General features: G+C 45.9%; 2 protein-coding genes across 4 annotated transcripts in view; one reads left to right on the top strand and one right to left on the bottom strand.

Moving 5' to 3' along the window:
• The window catches only part of GSG1 (germ cell associated 1), a 179,434-nt gene that overhangs the window by 97,817 nt on the left and 58,773 nt on the right, over window positions 1-22,844 (top strand). The window lies entirely within an intron of this gene.
• On the bottom strand, window positions 1,362-20,901 carry EMP1 (epithelial membrane protein 1). Its single transcript, XM_054029895.1, has 5 exons — window positions 20,719-20,901; window positions 9,113-9,247; window positions 5,619-5,724; window positions 5,355-5,495; window positions 1,362-3,092 (listed from the first exon to the last, which is right to left on the bottom strand). Exons 2-5 carry the CDS (start codon window positions 9,188-9,190, stop codon window positions 2,932-2,934), a joined length of 486 nt encoding a protein of 161 aa, XP_053885870.1. The 5' UTR covers window positions 9,191-9,247; window positions 20,719-20,901; the 3' UTR covers window positions 1,362-2,931.

Genomic DNA, 22,844 nt, shown 5'->3' with positions numbered 1-22,844 from the left:
GGAGAACCTCCTGAGCTGGATTGGCAGGGCTTCCTCCCAGGCGTGCCTCAGGGGTGAGGCACCGCAAGGCTAATGGGGCTTCTCCAGGGGGCGAGAAAAACCCCTGTACATCTGGTCACAGTGCAAGTATTCCTTCCAGTTAGTTCCCATATCCCGTAGTGATGTTTCAGCCAGTTTATACTTGGGGAGTAGAATTCCCACACTATTAAAGCTGATTTCTCCTAGGTCCCCTCTATGAGTATGTACCACTCTAACTATATGGCTTATTTAATTGGCAACACTTTCTACCAAGATGGCTATCCATGGGCCTGATCGTGCAAGCTAAGGAGCAAAGGATGCTTAGCACCTCAGAAGATCACATCCCAGGTTTGCTGAGGCCAGGAAATGCCATTGGTCCTTGAGTTCTGATTTCATGTTCTAGACCTGTCCAGGCATTAAATCATAGACGCAGAAGGTGGAAAAAAGGTTCCAGTCAGTCATCTTGCGCATCTCCCAAAATAAAGATATACACAGTAAATCTTGACAATGCTGATATTGGAACTGGGTCCTACTCATGCCTAGAGTGAGATTGAGGCATAGACACTATGGCAGCAGTGGCCAACCTGTGGCTCCGGAGTCACATGCGGCTCTTCAGAAGTTAATATGCGGCTCCTTGTATAGGCATCGACTCCAGGGCTGGATTTGCAGGCGCCAACTTTCCAATATGCTGGGGGCGGGGGGAGGGGTGCTCAGTGCTCAACCCCTGGCTCTGCCACAGGCCCTGCCCCCACTCCACCCTTTCCCACCCCCTCCCCTGAGCCTGCCATGCCTTCGCTCCTCCCCCTCCCCTCCGAGCCTCCTGCACGCCACGAAACAGCTGATCGGGAGGGGCGGGAGGGGGAGGTGCTGATTGGTGGGGCTGCCAGTGGACGGGAGGCACTGGGAGTGGGGCGGGGGAGGTGATGGGGAGCTGCTGACGTATTACTGTGGCTCTTTGGCAATGTCCATTGGTAAATTCTGGCTCCTTCTCAGGCTCAGGTTGGCCACCCCTGAACTATGAGCTCCTGCCTTGGGCCTGAGATTCTGGAGTCATGGGACTGAATCAGAATCTCAACTTTGGTACAACTAAGTTTCTAGTTCTCATGGTTGTGAAGAAAGCTTGAAAATCGGAACCAAGCATAGCCAAGTGCAACAGCATTTGCCTGAGTTGCAGAGAACCTGACACAATAGCCTGGCTCACACCCAAAGGGAAATCCTCTCATCTGCACCAGCAACCTAGTAGTGCAGCATCATAGCAGAGTGAGTGAGCTTTGGTTTGGCAGGAAGAGCAAGACCTTCCATCACAGTCTCAAATACTTCTTTTTTAAAAAGGCAAAAATGTGTAAAATAAATGGAATTAAATTGTATTTTATATCCCTAAAGCTAGAAACATTTGTATCAAAATATTTACAATGACTGTATAGAAATAAACACTCTGTCAAAGAAACAGCAAAGTACAGTACTAGAATATGTCCACCGAATTAACAAAGTCTATATGGAAAGAGAATGTAACAGAGAAAGTGTGAGAGAAAATACTGTTCATGCTACCCCTGCACCCATCAATTTTTTGTTGCCACCTAACTTTAGTTTGTGGGCATAACCACAGTGAGTCCTGACCTCTTGCCACTAACAATCTCCACTTACTATTTAAGCTTTTCAAAGGGACAGAACTGTTTGGATTGGATACCCTGATGCAGACAGTAACTCTATTCCTGCAATTATGACACGACAACGCTATTTTTTTCCATACAGCCTTTCGTGTGGGAGTTTTCTTGTATAGGCATTAATTAACAAAGCCTCTCAGCACCCCTGGGAGGTAACAAATAGGTTAAGTGACAGAGTTGGGAACAGAATGCTGGATTCCTAACTCTCAGATTTTTCTGCTCTAACTACTAGGCCTTATTTCTTCTGCCATCAAATGTCTTTTTAGTTTGAGGTGACTGACAATGTCACTGTGGGGTCGGTGATTAATGCCCCATCCTGTGCTACAATGAGCGGAAAATATCTGTTACCTACAGGTAGTTATAAAAACCTAATTCAGTGTTTCAACAGTGAGCTCCCACGAACCTAAGCCGGCTGCCTCAGCGGTCAGATTGGAAAGTCCCTTCAGTCCCATGGCTTATAGAGCACATGCATCACAAATCTGCCTGTTTATGGCTTCATAGGGACTTCCTGAGAGATACACAGCCAGCTATAGTGGAGAAACACCTCCAGATGACTCTCTGGGGTGTGTACCACTGAGTTATAACTGCATCCTCCGTTACTAGGATCATTGCCTGCCTCCTTCCTTCCCTGGCTCCTCCCCTCCATTCTTATATGCTTCCCTCTCTCCCTCCACCTCTCTCCCCGATTTATTCATGGGAATTAGTCTCTTTCTTAAGTAGGAAACAGGATGGCAATGAATTTGCTGTTATGATATTTTTAAAAACTTGAATTTAGTCTACTTGAGCTGTTTCCAGATATAATGTCTTTAATCCTTCTAAAAATGTAACAAAAGGCCTGTCCCATTGTTCTCCGGGGCAAAAAGTCTTACCTCTCACTCCCGCACCCACAATGCAGACTAAAGAGAAATAGGGAGGAGAGAGGGGGGGAAGTAAGATGCAGTGCTCATTTCCTTGAGGTGCCGCCGAGTCGGTGATGTGGAGTCTGGTGGTTCCTTAAGGCACAGCCTGACTTTGCGAGGAAGGAGAGCAGAATTCAGGGGACAAGGCAGTTCGTTTGTAACTTCAGGGCCCAAGGATCAAGGAGGTGCTGGCTGGACTGGAGGAGCTGTTTCTCTCTCTTTGGTGGATTCATTTGTGGTGAGTGTTTTTTGGTGTTATTGGCCAAACAGTTCTTCCAGCTGAATGATTCCTCATCCTCCCCATCCCCAATTTCTAACCCTCCCCCTGCCCCTTTTACTCCTGCCAGCCTTTATTTCTTTCTAAGGACAAGGTAGAGAATGCCAATGATGAAGCTGAAGCAAAAGCAGATCCAGGCCAATATGAAGGAGTAGCCATGGTGGTCTTTAGGCGCTGTGAAGTAGTGTGGGAATCGGGCTGTGTAGATGGAGACTGCAATCAAAATGAACAGCCCTGTAGGAGGAAGGGAGGGAAGAAAGAATTGGAAGATATTTGAAAACCTGAATCTTTGCAGGATATCTCAGGTACTGCAGTGATATTGTGGCATGGGCCCTATGAAGATGATGGCCCATTTACTGTTGTAGGGCTGCTCGTGAGCACTGAGCACTGTATGCTAATTTTTTATCACAGGGTTTCTTGTGAGCACCAGGTCAGTACATCCTGGTTTGTTACTGGAAGGAGATAGGCCAAGGTTGCATACCGGAGCTACTCAGATTCCAGAGTTGTCGGGAATGGTACACAAATTTAGATTCTGGTGTGTTAGTCTCGGCTTCCTTACAAGTGCTGAAGCTGTACACGCTAGTGTGCATTTGGGCAGATCGCTTGCAGGTGGGGCTGCACACACGTGTTTGTTGTGTGCTCTTACATTAACACCGGGGTTTGCTATTGTAGGGTTTTTCATGAGTACTGGGGCTACTGGCACAGGCATTTCATTTTTTATTTTTTTTAATTACAAAGCCACATAAACATAATGCACACACTGAAAACAGATCGAGGGGGGGAAAGTGGATGACATTTTCGGGCTTGCCAATCTTGACAGTGATCCTTTATCTACTGACTGTTCTAGTCACTCTCAGGTGTAAAACCAGTAACAAGTCAAACAACCTGCTTCCTCCAAACACATTTCCTTTCCCCATTCCTCCCCTCCAATAAGAACTTCCAATGGAAGACTGTGATCTGTATCAACCCTTGGACCCCAAGAGCAGCACTTATATTGGGAATCTATTCGTAACCAGTGGGGAGCTCCGGAGGATTAAAAGCTATTATATTTGACTTGTACTCTCCCTCTTTCATATAGTCAGAGTCTGATCCAAAGCCGATGAAGTCAGAATCTCCCATTACTTTAATGGGCTTTGGGTGAGATCACCTTCTGTTTATGATTCACACATGGTAGGTGGGGGCTGGTATGGATAACTGCCTGGAGCAATAAACCAAACTGTAATCTGATGTGGAGAATTAAATTGCTTCTGGATACATCTAACCTTTAGGTAAACGCCTGATGCCCTCCTTTTCAAAAAGGCAATAGTAATTAGGGATGGGTGGAGCAGGACAAGAGGATTTCTCCTCTCACTGCCTGATGGTGTCGACAGTTTGAAAACATTATTGGTGATCCCTGTTCTTTCTTGGAAAGACTCTGTTGTGTTCCAGACCATGCGTTGTGAATAACCAAAGCAGTGACTGCTTTCCTGAAACAGCCATTTTGAATTTTACATCAGAGCCACTGTGTGGTGGAGCAAGATGCTCTGGGAATGTTTGGTTTATGCTGTGGAGAACAACCCGTCCCATGGTGGAGTCAATGATAAAACCTTCAGACATTTTGATAGGGCCCATTGAATCCAGAGGGAGGGATACCAAAGCAGTTTACAGACAATGGACAAAACCATTCCAGCAGGTATACACTTGCATCTTCCATTCATTCCAATGGAATTCCACTGGTGCAGCAATGGGGATGGTTGCACTAATTGTGTGTGTGTGTGTGTGTGTGTGTGTGTGTGTGTGTGTGTGTAAGAGCTAGATTGAAAATGGTAAGTATTTCCAAAAGAAATTTAATCATTTTGATTTTTTTTTTCAAAAATATTAATGGAAATTTTCTCGCTTTTTTTTTAAATGAAAAACAAAAAATGTTTTGGTTCCTGCACTCATCCCTCACCCCCCAAAATCAGTTTTTTGAAAACTGAATTTTTTTTTACTAAAAACATTTTGATTTTCAGTTTTTCAGCATAAAACTGGAAAACTTCAAATGAAAATATTCAACAAAAAATTCCTTATAGGAAACAGCCATTTTTTGTCGAAAAAGTTTTGATGGACACTTTTCAACCAGCTCTATAAGCATGGGCCAACTTTGGGGAAGGTATGGGGGTGGTCATTCCCCCCCCAAAAAAAACCTGTATATATTGATAGTGGGGAGGCGAAATGTAAAGGTTCAGATGACCTCAAACAGCTTGAGTCATGGCCAACCCCGGGCCGGCCTCCCCCTTACCCTCAGTCTCCCCTTCTGGAAAGCAGCACCTCCTCCCTGCAGGGCCCAGCTATTGCTCCGGCCTCTCCCCGCGGGCTGCAGCTCACAGCTCGCATGGCCTCCAAGGTTACTTGACTGGTGGTTCCACCAGCTGCCACGTAGGGGAGGGGGAGGGAAAGGGGTGTGTGTGTTACATGCGTGCACACACACACATGTTTAATCCTTTTAGCAACCTGATGCAGAAAGACTGGACTTACAGCAAATCAGCATGATGGCTCCAGTGATATAGAAGCGTTTCCCTTTCTCCATGGTGAAGAGCTGCACCACGAACATGACCAATGAGACGAAGGAGAAGATGATAGCCAGGATCATGAAGGCTTGCACTGCCTTGAGGGAAGCTGGCAATACAGAGGCGGGAGGGGAGAGAGAGAGTGTATGTTAAGATACTATCAGTATCACAATGTACTGTAGGTCTTCAAACTATACAGGTCGTATCAAGACCTAAAGAAAATGTCTCTTACGCATATCCCCTTCAGCGAATGCAATCTGTTGACATTTCCCAGCATCGCAGTTTAGCCAGAGTCCTGTTGAGTTTGTTCCCTGGGCAGAGGTACCTGCCATCCAGACCTGAAATGGAACAAAACAGTCGTGTCAATGCTGTTGCTCTTGACCATTCTGACAATGATTACTCCAGCCTATCACCTGATCTGGCCCTAAGAGGGACAATGACTGCTGGAAGCTTGTGTAGAGACAAAACCTTCCTGGTGTGCATGGAACTCATGAAGAGCTAAAGTTGTCTGGGATAAGAGATTTGAAAGACTTGAGATGTTTAGTCTAGATAGAAGAAGAGTCGGTGGGGGGGGGAACTCAATTACAAAAATATAGTGAAAATTGCTCTTAGGTTCCTTTTTGTCCTGCCCTGTAATGTGACAATAAGGGGCCACTCAATTACATTAAAGGGCAGTACACTTAGAACAAATAGAAAATTGAAATACTTAACCGGTGGAACTCACAGTCACACGAGGTCACTGGGTGAATATTGGATGAATTTTGAAAAGGACTAGATAATTGCATAGACATTGGTCAGTATTTTTAGCTAAGGCAGCTAAGATAAGAGTAAAACACATATGCTTTGGGGGTACAAAAAGATTGTCAGCAGAGGACAAACAAGGACTCTTTTTACCCCTTTTGTGCACAGCCTTTTCTAGTTGGTCATCCGCACTGTGGGTGTTTAGATATGCTGCTGCTGTGTTGGCTTTGACGGCATTTGGGAGCAGTTTCAGTATCCTGCAAATGGGGCGTGCACACAATGGAGGTGTCCTACGTGAATCAGAATGGGTGGACACGCCTCGACTGAAGGTGGCAATTGGCTGGAAGCCTTGATGTGGCAGGAATGTCACAATAAAGCTGAAGCTTTGAGTTTGTCATTGTTATGGTGGCCTCCTTTGGGGGGCTCTAGACTCTGAATACATGTTTGCACAATTTTTAAAATGTGTGCAATATCCTCTCATTAGAGATTCTAGCCCCTCTTTTGGCTGTAGTTCTTTGTGTCAAAAATCTAGTAGGCGGGGCGGTCTATTCCCGTCTACGTCTGCTGTGTCAGACTTCTCTAGACTACCAGAGTGCAGGATAAACTGAGAGGTCACTGGGGTTTCTTGAGCATTTTAGCTCGTTTCTTCCCTCTTGTTGTGGGGTTTCAAGGCAGCCGCTTAAATATGATTTGGAAGCTGTTGAATAATTTTCAGACAGAGGCTGCCACGAGGGGGCAGCATAAACTAAGGCACAGGAATAGCTCTGTGTTACACATAAATGAGCGCGCGTAGCTGCCTGTGCAGGTGAAGTCTCTGAAAGACAGGAGAGTTCTTCGTGTGTATTTGGCTATGAAGTTTAAAATGGAGCTGGGCTGGCTGCTATAAAAATGGTGGCCTGCCCCTTTGCCTCCCTTCTGCTGCAAAGAGGACTGGGGAGGAGGGGGTCATTCTGTAGTGGAGTATACAAGCAAGACCATTTGTCTAAAATAGCATCCGTCTTTATAAGTTCTTTGAGGCAGGGACTGTCATTTTACTATATGTCTGTACAGTGCCTAGCGCAGCAAGGCCCCAACCTAGCTGAGGCCTCTAGGTGCTAACGCTATATAAATAACAATCTGCAGTGGAACTGGATAGGATACAATTCCTAAGGGAGGGGGGCATATGCTTCCTTCAGGGTCTAAGCTCTTTAGCTGGCGGTATCAGGAAGAAATTTCCGCGTGTGGCACGAGATTGCACACTTGAATTCCAATATGGAGTTTGTGCTTTCTTTTGAACAATGAAGGAACAATTATTGGAGACAGTATACCCGACAAGATGGAGCACTAGGCTTTCCCAGTAGGTTGCTTGGCTAGATGAAGAATTGGTTTCCGCTGGTATGGCAGGATACGGGACATAATTTACCACTGGTCTGCACTGATGTGACAGCATTTGTTCCTTAACAAGCCTTTTATCTTCACTCTGATAAGAATTCTTGGTTTTCCTTTTTGACTTGGTGAGCAAGAGCATGTTGTTGGGAATAAATACTTAGACAGCAGCATCTTGACACCAAGTAGGATTTTTATCAGCTCTTTCCAGCTCAAGAAACTCTCCCCTGCAAATCTTTTGGTATTCACACTGCTGTGAGTTATTTGGCCATTGGCCCAACAATTTACAGTCATGAGTCCCCAGCAACACTTGGCCTTTTTGTGTTGTATGTATGTGCTCTTGGATCACATGCTCTGTGGAATCTGGGGAATTTTCAGTGTATGAACCTTCCGCAGCCAACTCCTACTAGCCTGGTAGAAGATGAATTGCATGTGTTATATAACAAATCTTTTCTCCTAGGTTTGCAATAATCTCTTAATTTTGACCTATGATTTTAATGTCACAAGAGATCAATGATCTGTGTGCATGTGAGAAAACATGCCCTATGTGATATTCACACAACCCCGCTGACTTCAGTGACATTGCATGAAGGTATCTGAGGGCAGAATTTGACCAACTTACTATACTATACTATTCCTTGAACGTGGGTGGCACTAATGAGTCCGGAAGAATCTAAAACTGGTTCAGCCAATCAGATAACATATTATCCAAACGCTCTTTGTTTTTTCTTTTAAATGAGATGCCATCTTGTGTCATGGAATGAGCAATGAACTGGACTAGTCCATTTTCTCCATGTGGGGTGGGAGCTTATCGGGTGTTGCAATTTTATAGTATGTTGATAGATCTGCTGCATATTTCAGCTACTACAAAGTGCTTTTGGTTTGGACAGGGACCAGTCCTTATATGTGTTGTGTGTAGTATTTTATCATATAGATGATAATGAACGCTACCAATAACTGTTAGTTTTGCCCAAACAGCTCATGAGAACACTTTTTAGTTCCAGAAACAGACAAGCATCCACCGTATAATTATACAAGAGACTGTCTAGCAGATGGGCTGATAAATTTCAGCTCAAAACTATCCTCCATTAATCTCACTTGCTCAACTAGTTCTTGAATGGGGCGTGTACGGGTGGTTCCTACTATAAAGTTATGGGAGTGGAAACATCACCTTGAGGCTGCCTCTGTCTGTTTGAGTTCAGGATTAGGAACTTTTCTGTTCTCAGGGTGGCATTTAAATTAAAGTGGCTTGATTTTTTTCAGAGATCCATTTATTTCAAGGGAGTTACCCCAGCATAAAATTGGAGTAACAGAGCAGTGAATCAGGCTCCTTATGTTTTCTGAACAGCTCCTTTGCACATTATTATTTACTGAAAGAGGGTGCCCTACTCCCTAACTCTATAGACTGGCAACCCTAGAGCGGAACCTTTCAATGGGATGTGGGGTTATAACCATGGAAGGGTTGAGCATTCAACATCTGCTGCCTGTCTTGTTCAGAGAGACAAAGTGGGTGAGGTAATAGCCTCAGTTTCCGTTAGTGAGAGAAACAAGCTTTCGAGCTTACACAGAGACTGACGTGGCTACAACAACACCGACTTGTTCAGAAGCAGAATTACTTACGTTGGCAATGGTGGATACAAACAGCATGACCACGGTGGCAATGTGGACCACAAAAATACCAGCCAATAGCACCAACATCTTGGCTTCTTAGTCTGTGTGTGTGTGGTGGGGGGAAGGTCTCAAATGCAGATGATTCTGAGGGAAAAAAGTATCAGAGAAGAAAATAAAGGTGGGTGCTGGAACCAAGAACTTTGTTACAATAAACCAGTATTTACATGCAAGAAAGTAACCAGGTTTGTTCTAAACCCACTCCAGAAACATTGGCTTAGCGCTGAAAAAATATCTTAAAATACTAGTAACCCCCCCTCTCCCCCAACTCCCCAGCAAATCACTCAGAGTAGTTAGAGAGGAGCTGTAGCCACTGTAGCCAGTCTTCCAGGAAATGCATAGCAGGGTTTTGAAGATACTGTGGGTAGATTTTAAAAATAGGCCGACTATATGTCTGACCATTAATAAGGTTAGGTGCTGTGCAGGGTAAAGTGATATACTCGAGTCCCACATGCCAGGAAATTGAGCTACTTGCCCACTGGGGCCATGGACGTCAGGAAGGATTTCCTTTTCCTCATCCCCCCACCCGACAATACAGTGTTATCCAGTTGGTCTGGTGTATCATGAGTCGGTTGGGGTGGAGATTTGTCTTTCTCTGACACATCAGGTATTGGGCGCTGTTGGAGTGGACTACAGGACTATGCAGGCTGGTGGTCTGATCCGTTTTGTTAAGAGAGAATACCAGCATAGATGAACCACTGGGCTGTTCTAGAGGGGGAGAAAATAGACTACTGTACTTAGTGGCTCTATGGTCGGATCTAGTATGGTGGAAGATGGGATAACTGGAGTCATTGCGGTGCGTGGATCATTCCCCGTGAGTACCCGGCCCAGGCCGGGGAAGCTAATAATCCAACCAGCGGACCAAATTCAATGATGAATCCTGGTCACATGCTATCTGAGGCACGTTACACATACGCTAAGAAGAAGAACTGGAGTCAATGCTTTGCTCAGATCCTTTATTCCTAAAATGGAAATTGTTGCAGTTTCCATAAAAAAATCCCAAGCATTGGTCTGTAGTGAGAGCTACTCTTGATTTCCTTTTAAATTCAAGGAAATCTGCTTAATATATTACTGCATTAAGACACCCTACACATGTAATGTATCTGATTCCTTTGCATTGTTCCCCTACGTGCAGCAGGACTTCTTGTGGTGTTTCTTGTCACTGATGAATATTTGATTTCAAAAGAAGCAAGATTTTAGGGACTAGCATTGGCGGGGTCTGATGGTGTTATTTAACCAAGGCTACTGTTTTCTTTTCTGTAATGATGAACTCTAAGGAGCAGAGGCCTGATATTGAGAACAGATTCACTCCCCCTGCACAAAAGTGGCAAGTGGAAAGCATTAGGATTTCAAATCTGACCTACTGACAGGACTCTTATCAGTATTTTGTTCTTAGAGTCACAGAAATTAGAGACAGCAAAGACTTGTTGGGTCCTTTAGTCTTATCTTCTCTGGCCAAGAGAAGACTGCTCCTGAAAATGTGTGTGTGTGTGGGGGGTAAATAAAGGGGCTAAGTTAATTTCCTGCCCTCCCTCTCGTTGCTAGGTGAGAGCAGTGTTAAACACCTGCTTTATATTTGCAGTTATTCTGGGCCAGATGAGTCACGCAAGGAATCCAGCTGTAGCTTTCTGGATGAGGAGCAGTGACAATGCAATATAATACTGCAGTTACCATTTGTAATAACGTCTGTCATACAGAAAGGCTTTGTAGAGTCACCCAAATGGCATATGTTACTCATTTACTCCACCTTCCCCACTCCTTCCCTTTCACCTAATTGAAGCCTTGTGTGTGTCAGAGCTGCTTTTAAAGATTACAAGGTTGTATCATCACAGTCCAAATACTATTTTCCCACACCTCATGGGGCTGCCAAGCTTTCCCACTTGCTTACCATTTGTCCAAAACTGGCATTAGCTAATAACCCACAGGAATTCCCGGAATTACAGAAATTGGAGAAAGAAGTGACCTCTGTGCCATGCAGGATTGTTCTTCACTGTAAATATCTGTGCTTTGTCCTGTCCAGTTTGCAAGGACTCAACCAATGGGGCTTCCACCGCTTCTCTTGGGAAGTTCTTCCACGGCCTAACAGATCTGACTAGTAGAAAATTGGTCCTGATATTCTGTCTCTCTTTGCCATGGCTTGCTTTTATCCCTTGGATTACCCTTGAAAACTCCTTAGACTTCAGGATTTTCAGAGGTGGGGAGCACTCACACCTCTCACTGATGCTGTGCTGCTCAGCACTTCTGTAAACTAGGCTCTAAGTGGATTCCTCCAGCACCTTTAATAATCTGTCATATGAATGCCCTGTGCTTTGATTCTGAAACTACATTGATTAAAGAGAACATGGATTCAACAGTGCGGATAGGCTGTGAGAAATCATAGCTTCCCTGCTCCCTGAGATGAGGTCTCTGTGTACGGTCACCCAAACCACATTGGCTTTCTTTACCACCATATCACATAGGAAGTTCATAACTAGAGGTCCTCACATTTTTTTCAAACTGAAAATATTTTGCATTGGAAAATGCCATTTTAATAAATTAAAGTATTTCGGGGGGGGGGGGAATGTTTTTTTAAATGTATAATTGTTAAAGGACATTTAAAAAAAATAGAAATTATTTTTAAAAATCCTCACCTGACCATGCTGACCAGAACATTCATTTTTAAATGTTTCTTTATTTACAAAAATAGAAAATAACTGAAATGTACCTTTCTGTTATAAAAATGTTCCACCCAAAAATAAAATAAAAAAAAAACAACCAACCAAACCAAACCAATCCCCAAAAACCACCACTAATAAAACAACCAAACATAAATTGATTTTGGAATTTTTGTTTTTTTGTTTGCTGTGAATTTTCTTTTTCTGATCTGTTCTACTCACATCTAGCTTGCTGCTCACGCTTGGTCCTACTTAGGTCACTTCTGGCATTACTAATTCCCGTGGCCACTCTCACTATACATGCTACCTGACGTGAGCTCCTCAGGGGATGTCGATTCCTAGCTTTGAGTCTTTCTGAGTAAAAGCATGACCACCCGCTCCGTTCATTGTCCCTTTTGCCCATTGAATACACAGTAGATAATAATCCCATGTATGCTCAGGGATTAGGGGAGAGCAAAATAATAGGTCTTTTCCATTTCTGACTGGGCTACATCTGCTTTTCTTCTCATTAAGGCACAATAGAAAGTGCCTTGTTGTTCTGCAGGAGTGAGGCATGTGTTCTCATCAGCTGGGTGGGGTCACATTGCTAGAACAGCAGCACATGCCGGGTGCATATCCTTTCTCCTCCTTTCCTCAATCTAGTTGCAGCTGGAATTGGAGTTTATCAGGTTTTTATTGGACTATGATTAAGTCCCAACCATCCTGGAGTTGCCAGTTTTTCCATTGGCTCACCCCAAAGAATTCAAACCTGCAATTACTTAACCCTGCAATTGCTCGGTGTAGCCTGTCCTTTCCCGGGCTGCATCTCACAAGCCAGGGAGGTGTCATGTCCAGGAACGAGGACCCCGTGGAATGCTCAGTAAGCCCTGCGGCAGCCCCCTGCAGACAGTTATGATGGGAAATCAGTCCCTGGGCCAAGGTGAGTGGGTAGAACAGTTACTGAAAGATGCCAGACTTGAGGGGAGGAGAGGACATGAGCTCATATGCCTGGTATTCACCTTGGATGGCTTGAGATGGAAGAGAGACTTAGTACTGGTGATGGTAGCTTGAGATTCTCCCCCCTCTTCCCCCACTCCCCCTGAGATCATGGCTGAGAGAATGCTATCAATGCACAGAAGTGCTAAAAATGAATAACAACAGCTTACATTCCTATAGCACTTGTCATCATGAAGGATCCTAAATTGCTTTTACAAATACTGCCCATACGGGGACCCCTTCACCAACTGCTGCAATGCAGCTTCTTCTGGGGAGGACACAGTGGTTGGTTCATAGCACAACTGCTACACTGCAGTTGACAGCAGGAAGACCACCATATCCGATTTTTTTTACCAAAAAACCCAAAAAGTCATCTGCAGAGCGCATACACTTTTCAGGGGAAAAAATAATTTAGTTCAAACCCAACTTTCTGGCAAAATAGTTTGGATGGAAAATTTTCAGCCAGTGCTAGTTGCCACCTTAGAATTAGTGCAGACCAGCAGGACAGATAACAGAGCCGATGGCCCTAATCAGGGCCAGAATCATTTGGTAATGAAGGCGAAGAGTATACAGCAGAAGAGAAAAATACTGGATGTGCCACCCTACAGCTGGTACAAACTTATTGCTCTGGCACCAGCAAATCACCAAGGCAATGCTACTTATGGTATCACCACGATCAGGTGGCTGAGGACAATGCGTCACCTATCACAAATTCGTAGAACTATCCCACAGGCTTGCCTCTGGTAGATACAATATCTGAGCACCCCGGGGCCATCGCAGTTTTGTCAGACCCTGTGATGCGAGCCTGCTGTCTCACAATGGATGGACTCAATTGTCATGATACAAAGATGCAAAGATCATCCTGCCATTGTGACATTATTATTTTTCCCACAGAACCAATACCAGAGAGTTGGTGGCCCTACAGATTACAAAGGCGAAACATCATCAATGGTCCATGTTTCCCTATGGTCTGCTTCTTGTTTCAGACCCGAGTGAGGCCAGAGGCCCTGTTGACACAGGGTTTATGTGTCATTATGTGCAGGTAGCATGGTACAAAGCCTTGAGAGTCTGCTCTTGATTCACCTGTCTGACGCAGTTTGCAAAGCAGGTGCCTTTTATAAAGATGTGGGTGATTTGGCAGCTCTCTCTGCGGAGAGATCTACTCTCTTGGGAGTCTGTGCGTGTGTACATGTGCCTTGGGAGTCTTTGGTTTAAGGGGTGTGATTAAAAGGCCTTATTAGGTGCACAGCTTGGCTTTATAATAACTAGCGGGGATATACCAACCACCTCCAAGTTTTCTAATGGGTGTAAACATAAAGGAAAGAGAGGAATTGCACAGGGTGGCCCAATGGGCTATAACTGAGAGTAATGGGCTGAAATTGAGCAAACAGAATGTTTTGGCTGGGGATCAGGAAACATTTTCTATTAGTGAGTGAGGTCTGTTATGCTGTGGAATAGTCTCACGAGGGAAGTGGTGGAAGACTCATCGCTTGAGTCACTTATAACTGGACTGGACAAAGCCCCAGAGAACGACTCTAGGGAACAGTCCTGCACTAGGAGGATTGGAAAAGATGATCTGACAGGGTTTTTCCTCTGTGATGTCTATGATTCATTTGAGAGTGGGTGAATCTCGCAGTACTAAAGGCAAGCGCTGAGAAATTGGCATTTTCTCAGGAAGAAAAGCCCTGGAGCGCCAACTCATGTGACAACCTCAACAGAAACACCGAAGCTGTCTTGGTAGGAGGGAGGGGAAGAGAGAGCTGCCTGAGGTCTAACAAGCTGCCAACAGCCACCGCTGGAGGAAAATACTGTAGGGAGAAAGGGAGGGGCTGAGTGCCTAAAAAGGGAAGCAGAGAGAGCAGGGAGTGGATAAGGGGAAACTAGAGTTAATGGGAGCCACAGAAATATTTCAGTGGCTTAGTGATTAGTAATAATAAGATGCTCCATGCTGGTACTTTGAGGCAGCTCGGGAACTGAGGGAGGGAGCATACGCACCTTGCCACGTTAAGAGTCTCAGGATTTGTATTCCTAAAACTGGTTAATTAAATGTGTAAAATGTTTGGGAGGGCCTGGAATGCACAGTGAAATAATGAAAAGGAACAGGGAGAGAAAAGAGCATGCATAGACGTGTCTGGTCGATGGGCTGGAGGCTGTGGGTATGCGTGTGTGATTTCTCTGTGTGTGTGTGTGTGTGTGTGTGTGTGTGTGTGTGTATGTTTATTTCTGTGCATGTGTCTCTGTGAGTCTGCTTGTGTTTGCATGTGTGTAAGCTTATGCTCTAATAAATTTGTTAGTCTCTAAGGTGCCACAAGTACTCCTGTTCTTCTTTTTGAGGATACAGACTAACACGGCTGCTACCCTGAAAGAAAGAGCTGACGTAGTAGGGAATATATTTGTGAATATATTCTTTAGCTCTCTTTTTTTTTTATGTCATCCCATAATATGAGATTAAGGGGGACATGGTGAAATGAATGGCTATCTAGTTTAGAACAAATTAAAGTGCATTACTTCTTTAGGCAGAGTGTACTTAGCTCTTCCCTGCTGCAAGAGGTCATAAATCCTATTTGACTGTAAGAGGGCTGCGAGTTACAAACAATAATAACATGCACGTTCTTTATCACCAGGGTAATTAGATCTCCTGTCACAGGGTGTAAACTGATTTCCACAAGGGTCAGGAAAGAATTCCTGACATCTGATGAGGGATGGCAAATGCTCTGCTCCTGGGTGTTTGGTGCAAAATCCTAGCAGTAAAATGGCTTACTTCAGCAATGCGTGTGATTTCCAAAGAGGGCGGCCACACCTTAGCAAACCCTTGCTCTGCTTGCGTTGTTTTATCCCTCACCCGTGAGTGTTCTGTGCTTCAGTCCCCTTGTCCTGATTGCTGGCTCGCCCTTCCACAAGGCGTAGTCTAGCCCTTAAGAGGGACACAGCTCAGACGTTACTCAGCAATGACAAGTGCTTGGACATTGGACTCCAAAGTTTATAATGCCCAAGCAGACTTTGGCCTGAGCAAGCAATGTGGGGAAGGAAAGGCACTTGCCTTGTGCACCCTCTAAGCAGAAGATGTGTCCACACAGCAGCAAAATAATCACCAGGATGGCCTCCCAGGAGCTATAACTGTGGCTTGAAAGGAAAACAAGGGGTGGACAGCTGGCAAATGGAAACCTCCCGATTGATTTGGCGGCAAAATGAAGCAACGTGTTTCAGCAAGCATGGCCCATTGATTTTGCATGTAGCCCAGGAATGTCATGGTTCACGCCCTTCGACTGAGTTATTAGACTCTCACTGCAGGACTCTTACCTCCCCTGCTGCAGACACTGTGTTTCCTATTTGGTGGGTAAATCCTATACCCCAAATTTCAGCTTGACAAGCAGGATCCCTCCTTCAAGGGGGGATTGGGTTGGAGTGGGATGGGTGGGAAGCGGAGGAGATTGAATCCTCTACGCCTGGCCTTAAGGCCTTCTCCACCATGAAAATGAAACAAAAGAGAGCAGGCCACACTTGGCATTAGTGGGAAAGCTGCTCCCAGAATGCCCTCTGCTCCACTGTGATGCTGCAACCTGTTCAAGAGGGGCTGGTGGATGAGGCTGCAGCTTTGGGGAGGATTTTTCAAGTGCATCATGGAGGTTAGCGTTTTGCATGTTGGCTGCTATAGCAGCTGAGTTTATGTCTTATGTTTCTAAAGCTCATGCTTCAGGGTTTCAGCCGGTCTCCAGCAGTGGTCAGGAAGGGATTTTCCTACCCCCGACCTCAATGTATTCTGGGAGGATTTGGGATTTGGGGTTTTGGGTTTTTTTTGCCTCCTTCCTCTCAAGCATCAGGGATGGCCCAGGCTGGAGATGGGACATTGGACAGGGTGGTCCAGGGCTCTGAGGTGGCACCAAGCATTCTTTCTCTCAGGCACTTAGTTGGTTGCTCACATGCTCAGGGTATAACTGATTGCCACATGTAGGGCTGGGAAGGGATTTTTCCCCAAGTCAGATTGGCAGGTACCTGTGGCATTTTTCGCCTTCCTCTGTGGCATGTGGGTGTGGGTCACTTGGCAGGACTATCTGAGTAGATCTCACTTAATCATTTCAGGGGCCTTGGGGATTGATGCACCTGGGTCCCTCCTATTCCCTGCCTGTGGCACATAATAGTCTAGTCTCTTGTGGGCTGTAATATTTTGGTCTAATTTTGTTTGTTAGGTATAGTGAGCAGGTGATATACAGGGGGGTCATGTTAAATCCAGTGCTCCCTTCTGGCCTTAAACATCATGACTCTATGAGGCACTTTTCAAAAAACCCTCTAAGATTTATAGAAATCCTGCCAGCAACTGCAGTCCCATTCAGCTGCTCCTTCAGAAGATAGTCTCAGAGCAGCAAGCATTGTGAGAAAAGAGGTGTCCTGGAACGCTCTGTGCCCCGCAGGGAACTTCACATGAGCAGGCAGGGTGGTGATATGTTGGAAAAAGAAGCCCCCAAACCCATTCAGCACCCTCTTGTTTGTCTCTATGAGCACTTGGCTTGCAGGAAAGAGCTTTGAAAAATTAGGACTCCATCTTCAAATGTTGGGATGGGAAGTGAACCCCCCACTTGGGCAGGAGAAGACAAAGTATCTCAGCTCTTCATCCCTCCTTTTTGCCGGAGAACAGAAGCAAGAGGGAAAGTAGGAATGCAATTCTCTGAGCACTGTCCTGCCCTTTCTTCTGCTACTGTTCAGATGGAAGGGGCCACTAACATAAAAGCGAACGTGTCTACTGTTGAGAAAGTGTGAGTGCTGCCCAATCTTGCGGGAGGAGGTCCACCACGGGTATTTTAGTGCAAACACCCACTTGGATGCCCATTCTGGTTCCTCAGTGCATTGCACACCAGGTACAGTGCTCGGTGTGATGACAGCTTCTGCCCAACAGGCAGAGGGAATTTAGGGGAGTACTGGAAATCTGCCATTGTACAAGGGACATCTGACACGTGGCCGCAAGCTGACATGCACCATGAAATCCTCTGGCAGAGGGAGGGGAGGCAGTGTTAGTGCAGAGATCATCTCCCTTCAATATGGGGAAATTCAGGAACACATATTGAGGAAGGTTCTGGCTGTCTGCCATGCCGTGCTGCCTGGGAGTCATGCAGCAGGCTTATGGACAAAGTTAAGGACACTTTTAGGTCTGAATTCCCCTATACTGGGTCAGTTTAGCCAAGTGAATGTCTACACGGCAGCTGGAGGCGGCTTCTCAGCATGAGTAGGCAGACACGTACTAGCTGTGCTCGAGCCAGCACACTAAAAATAACCACGTTGCCATAGCGGCACAGGTGGCAGCTCGGGCTAAGCCACTGAGTACAATCCTGCCGGACCCCCGCCTGGCTATCCCAAGCTACCGTTGCGGCCACACTGCTATTTGTACCACACTAGCTTGAGCAGAGCTCATCCGTCTACCTGTGCTGGGAAGCATCCTCCCAGCTGCTGTCCAGGCATACCCCCAAGATCCCTGCCTTGGGGCCTCTCTTGAAATACCAAAGCAGCCAATCTGCAACATTTCATTTCCTGGCATTGGGTCTGTTTTCAAGCTCTCTAGACAGAGCCCATGCTCCATTGCAAGCCATCAGACGGCTACAGTACTTTATTGTCACGCCCTTGTATCGCTTAAGAATGGAACAAGTTGAAGGCCCCAAAGATGCACCCTGCGGGCCCTATACAAGCAGAGAGGACCTTGCGTGCACAGCTCTCTCTACCCAAAGAGGGAGAGAGGTGGTGTCAGCGTCCCCTGTGGCACTGTGCCCCACTCCTCCAGAATCAGAGGATTCTTTGTGGGGCCCACAATCCCTGGCCCACTTCCCTCAGGTTTTTCCATGGGAGGGACTCAATCCCCCTCCTTATGAGTTTTGAAATTGGATGACCAAAAGGTACAGACTGCTCCCGAGTCAGACACACCTGATGTGCCGCTGTCATATAGAAACTGCACAAAATACTTGCAGAACAATCTAGGCTGAGGTGACTCCATCAGGATCGCCTGCATGAGTAAAACAAACAGGGTTTGTTCCTCCCTCACTTGAAATGGTCTCCTCTCAGAAGCACTGTTGTTCAAAGGGCGCACAGCCAGGCTGGCACTTAGGAGACCTAGGTTCTAGGCCTAGCTCTGCCTGTGACCATGGGCAAGTAATAGCCCTTTTGTTTTCCTGCCTCTCTTGGTCTGTTTAGACTGCAGGCTCTTTGGGGTAGGCACTGGGTGTGTCTAGTACCTAGCACACAGGGACCCCAATGTTGGTTAAGGTTTCTAGGCATTACAGTAGTAGAAGTAATAATAATGACCCCAAGACACTACAGCATGCAGTGGCATTACTACACTATTTTGGAGCCATCACTCCAGCAGCATGTAATTGTATGTCTTCGAGCGGGGCTGCTCTGCATTGTCATGTTATAGGGAAATAATCTGTGTTTAAGCACAGGAAAAACCTCTTTGAGTCTCAGTACTTACCCGCCCCCACCTCCCAGGCATTTGTGCAAAGAGTTTGGGTGGAAGGAGGAGGGTAAGTCTGGCAGATTTGAAATCTTTTTTGGCAAACATCTCGGATTGCTGTGGGGGACGCCTAGTGGGCCAGTGGAGCTATCCCAGGGATGAACTTGGCCCCATCTCCTCAGGCACATCACGTCCCGTGCCCTTCGCTGTGTGTATTCAGAAAAAGGAACTCTCTCCTCATTACAGAGATGTTGAAATAGGGCACGCCTGAACAAAGCCAGTCTCACCAGTGCCTTCCAGCAAAAGGCCACTCAGTCATTATTTTCTTCCTCCAGACCTTCTCAAATGTATTTTTAGTATTAACAACACCAAATAGCTGCTTTCACTACCAAAAGTGCCTTTCACCCAGAAGGATCGGTAAGAGCTCTATAGCCTCTCTCTGTCTTGGTCTCTTCACCCACCACTGAAATGCAGCTGCCTCTTGGGTGGAAGGCAACAGCTGCAAAAGTGCACAGCAACAGGCTAAACTCCTACTATCTGCAGACAGACTGAGAATTAAATGGGAGCAGTGCTGATTTGAAATATATTTAGGGGAAATGAGAGAATTGCTGGGGAAAGGCGTTTAGTGTGGGAGGAGGGTTGAGTGAGAAATTTGCCAATTTCTGCAATGCTCTACTTCCCACCAATAGGCTCCCACCACTCCACTCATTTATCCCCTCCACTTTTTCCATGCAACTCTCCTATTGCTTTCAACACTTCTCTCGTCTGCCTTACTCTTATTCTCATCACTCCCAACCCCTGGGATTTGGCTGCCAAGAAGGCGTAACATGCAATCGTATTGTTCATATGTCTTTGGTTAGAACTTCTGGTCCGCTTCAGTCTCACTAGCTAGGATTCTGAGAAGGACCCTCCCAGCTCTGATTTGAGTTGTGCCAACCCTTTTGCCGTCAAAGACTTAAGTTTTAATTATTTTGTTAAACCAGTGACTTGCAAACCACTAATAAAATGGGAGAGCTTTGACACACACGCAAAAGCATGAGGGACATCTGGAAAAAAAAAGGCCAGATTCTGATCTGAGTTGAGCTGGTGTAAATCTGAATCAGGACTGATTTCAGAGAGACCTGCGCCGAACTCCAAAGCTTGCAAATGTGTCATTGCAACAAAAAAATGTGTCAAGCATCTCCCTTACTCCACACTGCACAGACGGTTCTGCTGTGTCTCTCTCACACCCTCAAGGCAAGAATAGAGTTACCTTAGCAAGCAGCATGCAATTGCAGTCAGACTCTGTAGTGCCTTCTATTGGTGTCTCAGCCCTATGTGTGGCTGGATTTCAAAGCAAAATATAAAGGCATAAGTGTTTGCCATTAGTGAGTCGCACTCGGAGATATAGAGAACCATGGAAATGAGGGAAAAGGGAAAGAGAGCTATTAGATCAAAGGAATGGGAGATACTGAATGGAGAAAGCAGTTGCAGAGGATTTTGTGAAGAGGTCTTACCCTGTAGTGGGGCTGGTTCTGGCACCTTTAGAAGAAGGAGCTTGCTTTGCCTTAGTCCTGTCTTCTTGATGTACAGAGCTGCAGTGGAGGGAGTGCCCTGCCTGCTGGAGTTATAAGTTTCCTCTGCTGCTGTGTCAGGATGTGCAATGGGGTGGTGTCTTTTCCCTGCGTTTTAAAGGAGTTTCTATTAATCAGTCTAGCTTTAAAGAAAAAAAAATTAATAAGCTACGCCCTGCTTCCTTGGCAGCAAGTCAAGAGTCACTGGGAGGAAACCAGCAACTCAAAGAAATCTCTTGTGGAGTTCTGTCTGACTCAGAGCACAGTACAGAGACCACAGCCTGGAAAAAGGAATGACATGAATCCAGATGAGTAATAGAAGGCATCCAAACAGCATCTGTTTACAAAAACGGACTTCTGGTTACCAGTTTTTTTTTTTAAATCTATAGTTACGAATGTGGTCAAAGATACAATGCACTCAAACAAACAAATAAATGTCCCTGCATAGGGCGTGGTGATGTCTGAGTGAGTCACTGAGCACCACACCTCTCTACCACCTTCAGGAAAAGGGGGACTTGCTGAAGGGAGCAGGGAAAGGGGATATTGATCATTCCTGCAGAATGGGACTGAGTGATCCCTTTGGAAATACACTATGGAGCCGAGATCCCCAACGGCAGTCCCTGAAGCAGTGGAGCCTGATGGGGATGGCTTGCCTCCTTGTGTCCAGGTGAGAGCAGGCTGGAAGGAGAGCTGAAATGAGGAGACAGTGTGAGGAACTGTTTTCAAAGGATAATACACTCATCACACTAGAGACATCCAAAAATATAGGACTGCTTTCCCATGGCTGAGGCGCCTTGGGGCTGTTAGATAGTTGTGACTGGGAAGGAGAGGGGTCTGGGTGATGGTGAATGGCAAGGAGATGGCATCCATAACAAGCTCTCCTGTTAAAAATGTGGCCCCACTAGGAAAGAGTTTGAGCTCCTCTGCTTTAGGGAATAAGCCTGCATTTGCCGAGCGGAGCAGTGACAGACAAGATAAGGCTTTTCCATCTCTAATGACGAGGACGCTGGAGTGTTCTCATAAAAAGGAAGCAGATGCTTTTTGAAGTCTGAGCTGGTGAAAAGAAATACTGGCTGTTTTTCAGACTACTCCCTCTGTCTGGCACTGCTGCCTTTTCTGTGACCCCTGTCTAGTTTTAGCACAAAGCACCCAGCTTAAACTGGGATGTAGCTGGCAGGAGAGAGAACTGCTCACATGTGCCGAGTGCAGTCTCAGCTTCATTGAAGTCCATGGGAATTTTGCCATTGATTTCAGTGAAGATAGGGCTTTATCCCCCAGCTACAGCATAAGGCTAAATGGGCCCTAGCTCACCTGGCTGTTTTGGTGACATCCTCTAGAATAGTCCCGGAAAGCGGAGGTGAAAGGTACATTTTCTTCCCAGCCCCAGAGAGGCTGTTGGCAGAGACACTGCCCCATCACCCCTTTCTTGTTCTCCCAGTTCCGTTTACTAGAGTGAGTGATGCTCATCTCAGCTTGGGGTTTTCATTTTCTCATCGGAATGATGGCTTCTCTGAGACACAACTCTGAGCCAACTTGCCTAAAACACACTGCGACGGCAAAGAAGTGGGCACTGGTAGGAAGTGGTGTGCAGAGAGATCTATGGTATGTACAGCACTCTTTGTATGGATAAAGGGAATTGGAGTCACACAAACTGCCATACCAGATCAGTCCATCTGTCCGTCCAGTTCCAGCACCAGCTGCTTCAGGGGAAGTTCAAGAATCCTTGAGTAGACAGGTATGGAATAACCTGCCTACAGGGAGAAGTTTCTTCTTTACTCTCCATCTGGAAGTCTTGACACTGAGTTAGAACAGAAACTTCACCAGCCAGGCCACATACACAGTGACCAGTGCACCAAAGGATGGTCATGGGAGGGATGTTTGTACCATTGAAGTTGTTATGTCAGTGACTGCCATCTTCACTGGCACTGCAGTTAGAGACAATAGTGAGTAGCATGTTGGTTACCCTTGCTCACAGCAAGCATAACCCAAACAGTGGTGCAAACGCCAGCCTGCTGTTGGGGACACTCTTGTGTGTGGACCCATGGTGATGTTATGGGCAAGCTGGGAAG

This window comes from Malaclemys terrapin, chromosome 1, assembly GCF_027887155.1.
Source record: "Malaclemys terrapin pileata isolate rMalTer1 chromosome 1, rMalTer1.hap1, whole genome shotgun sequence".
In the NCBI taxonomy this organism is placed as follows: Eukaryota; Metazoa; Chordata; order Testudines; family Emydidae; genus Malaclemys; species Malaclemys terrapin.
The sequence above is the reverse complement of the archived record's forward strand: the minus strand, read 5'-3'. Positions and strand labels throughout refer to the sequence as shown.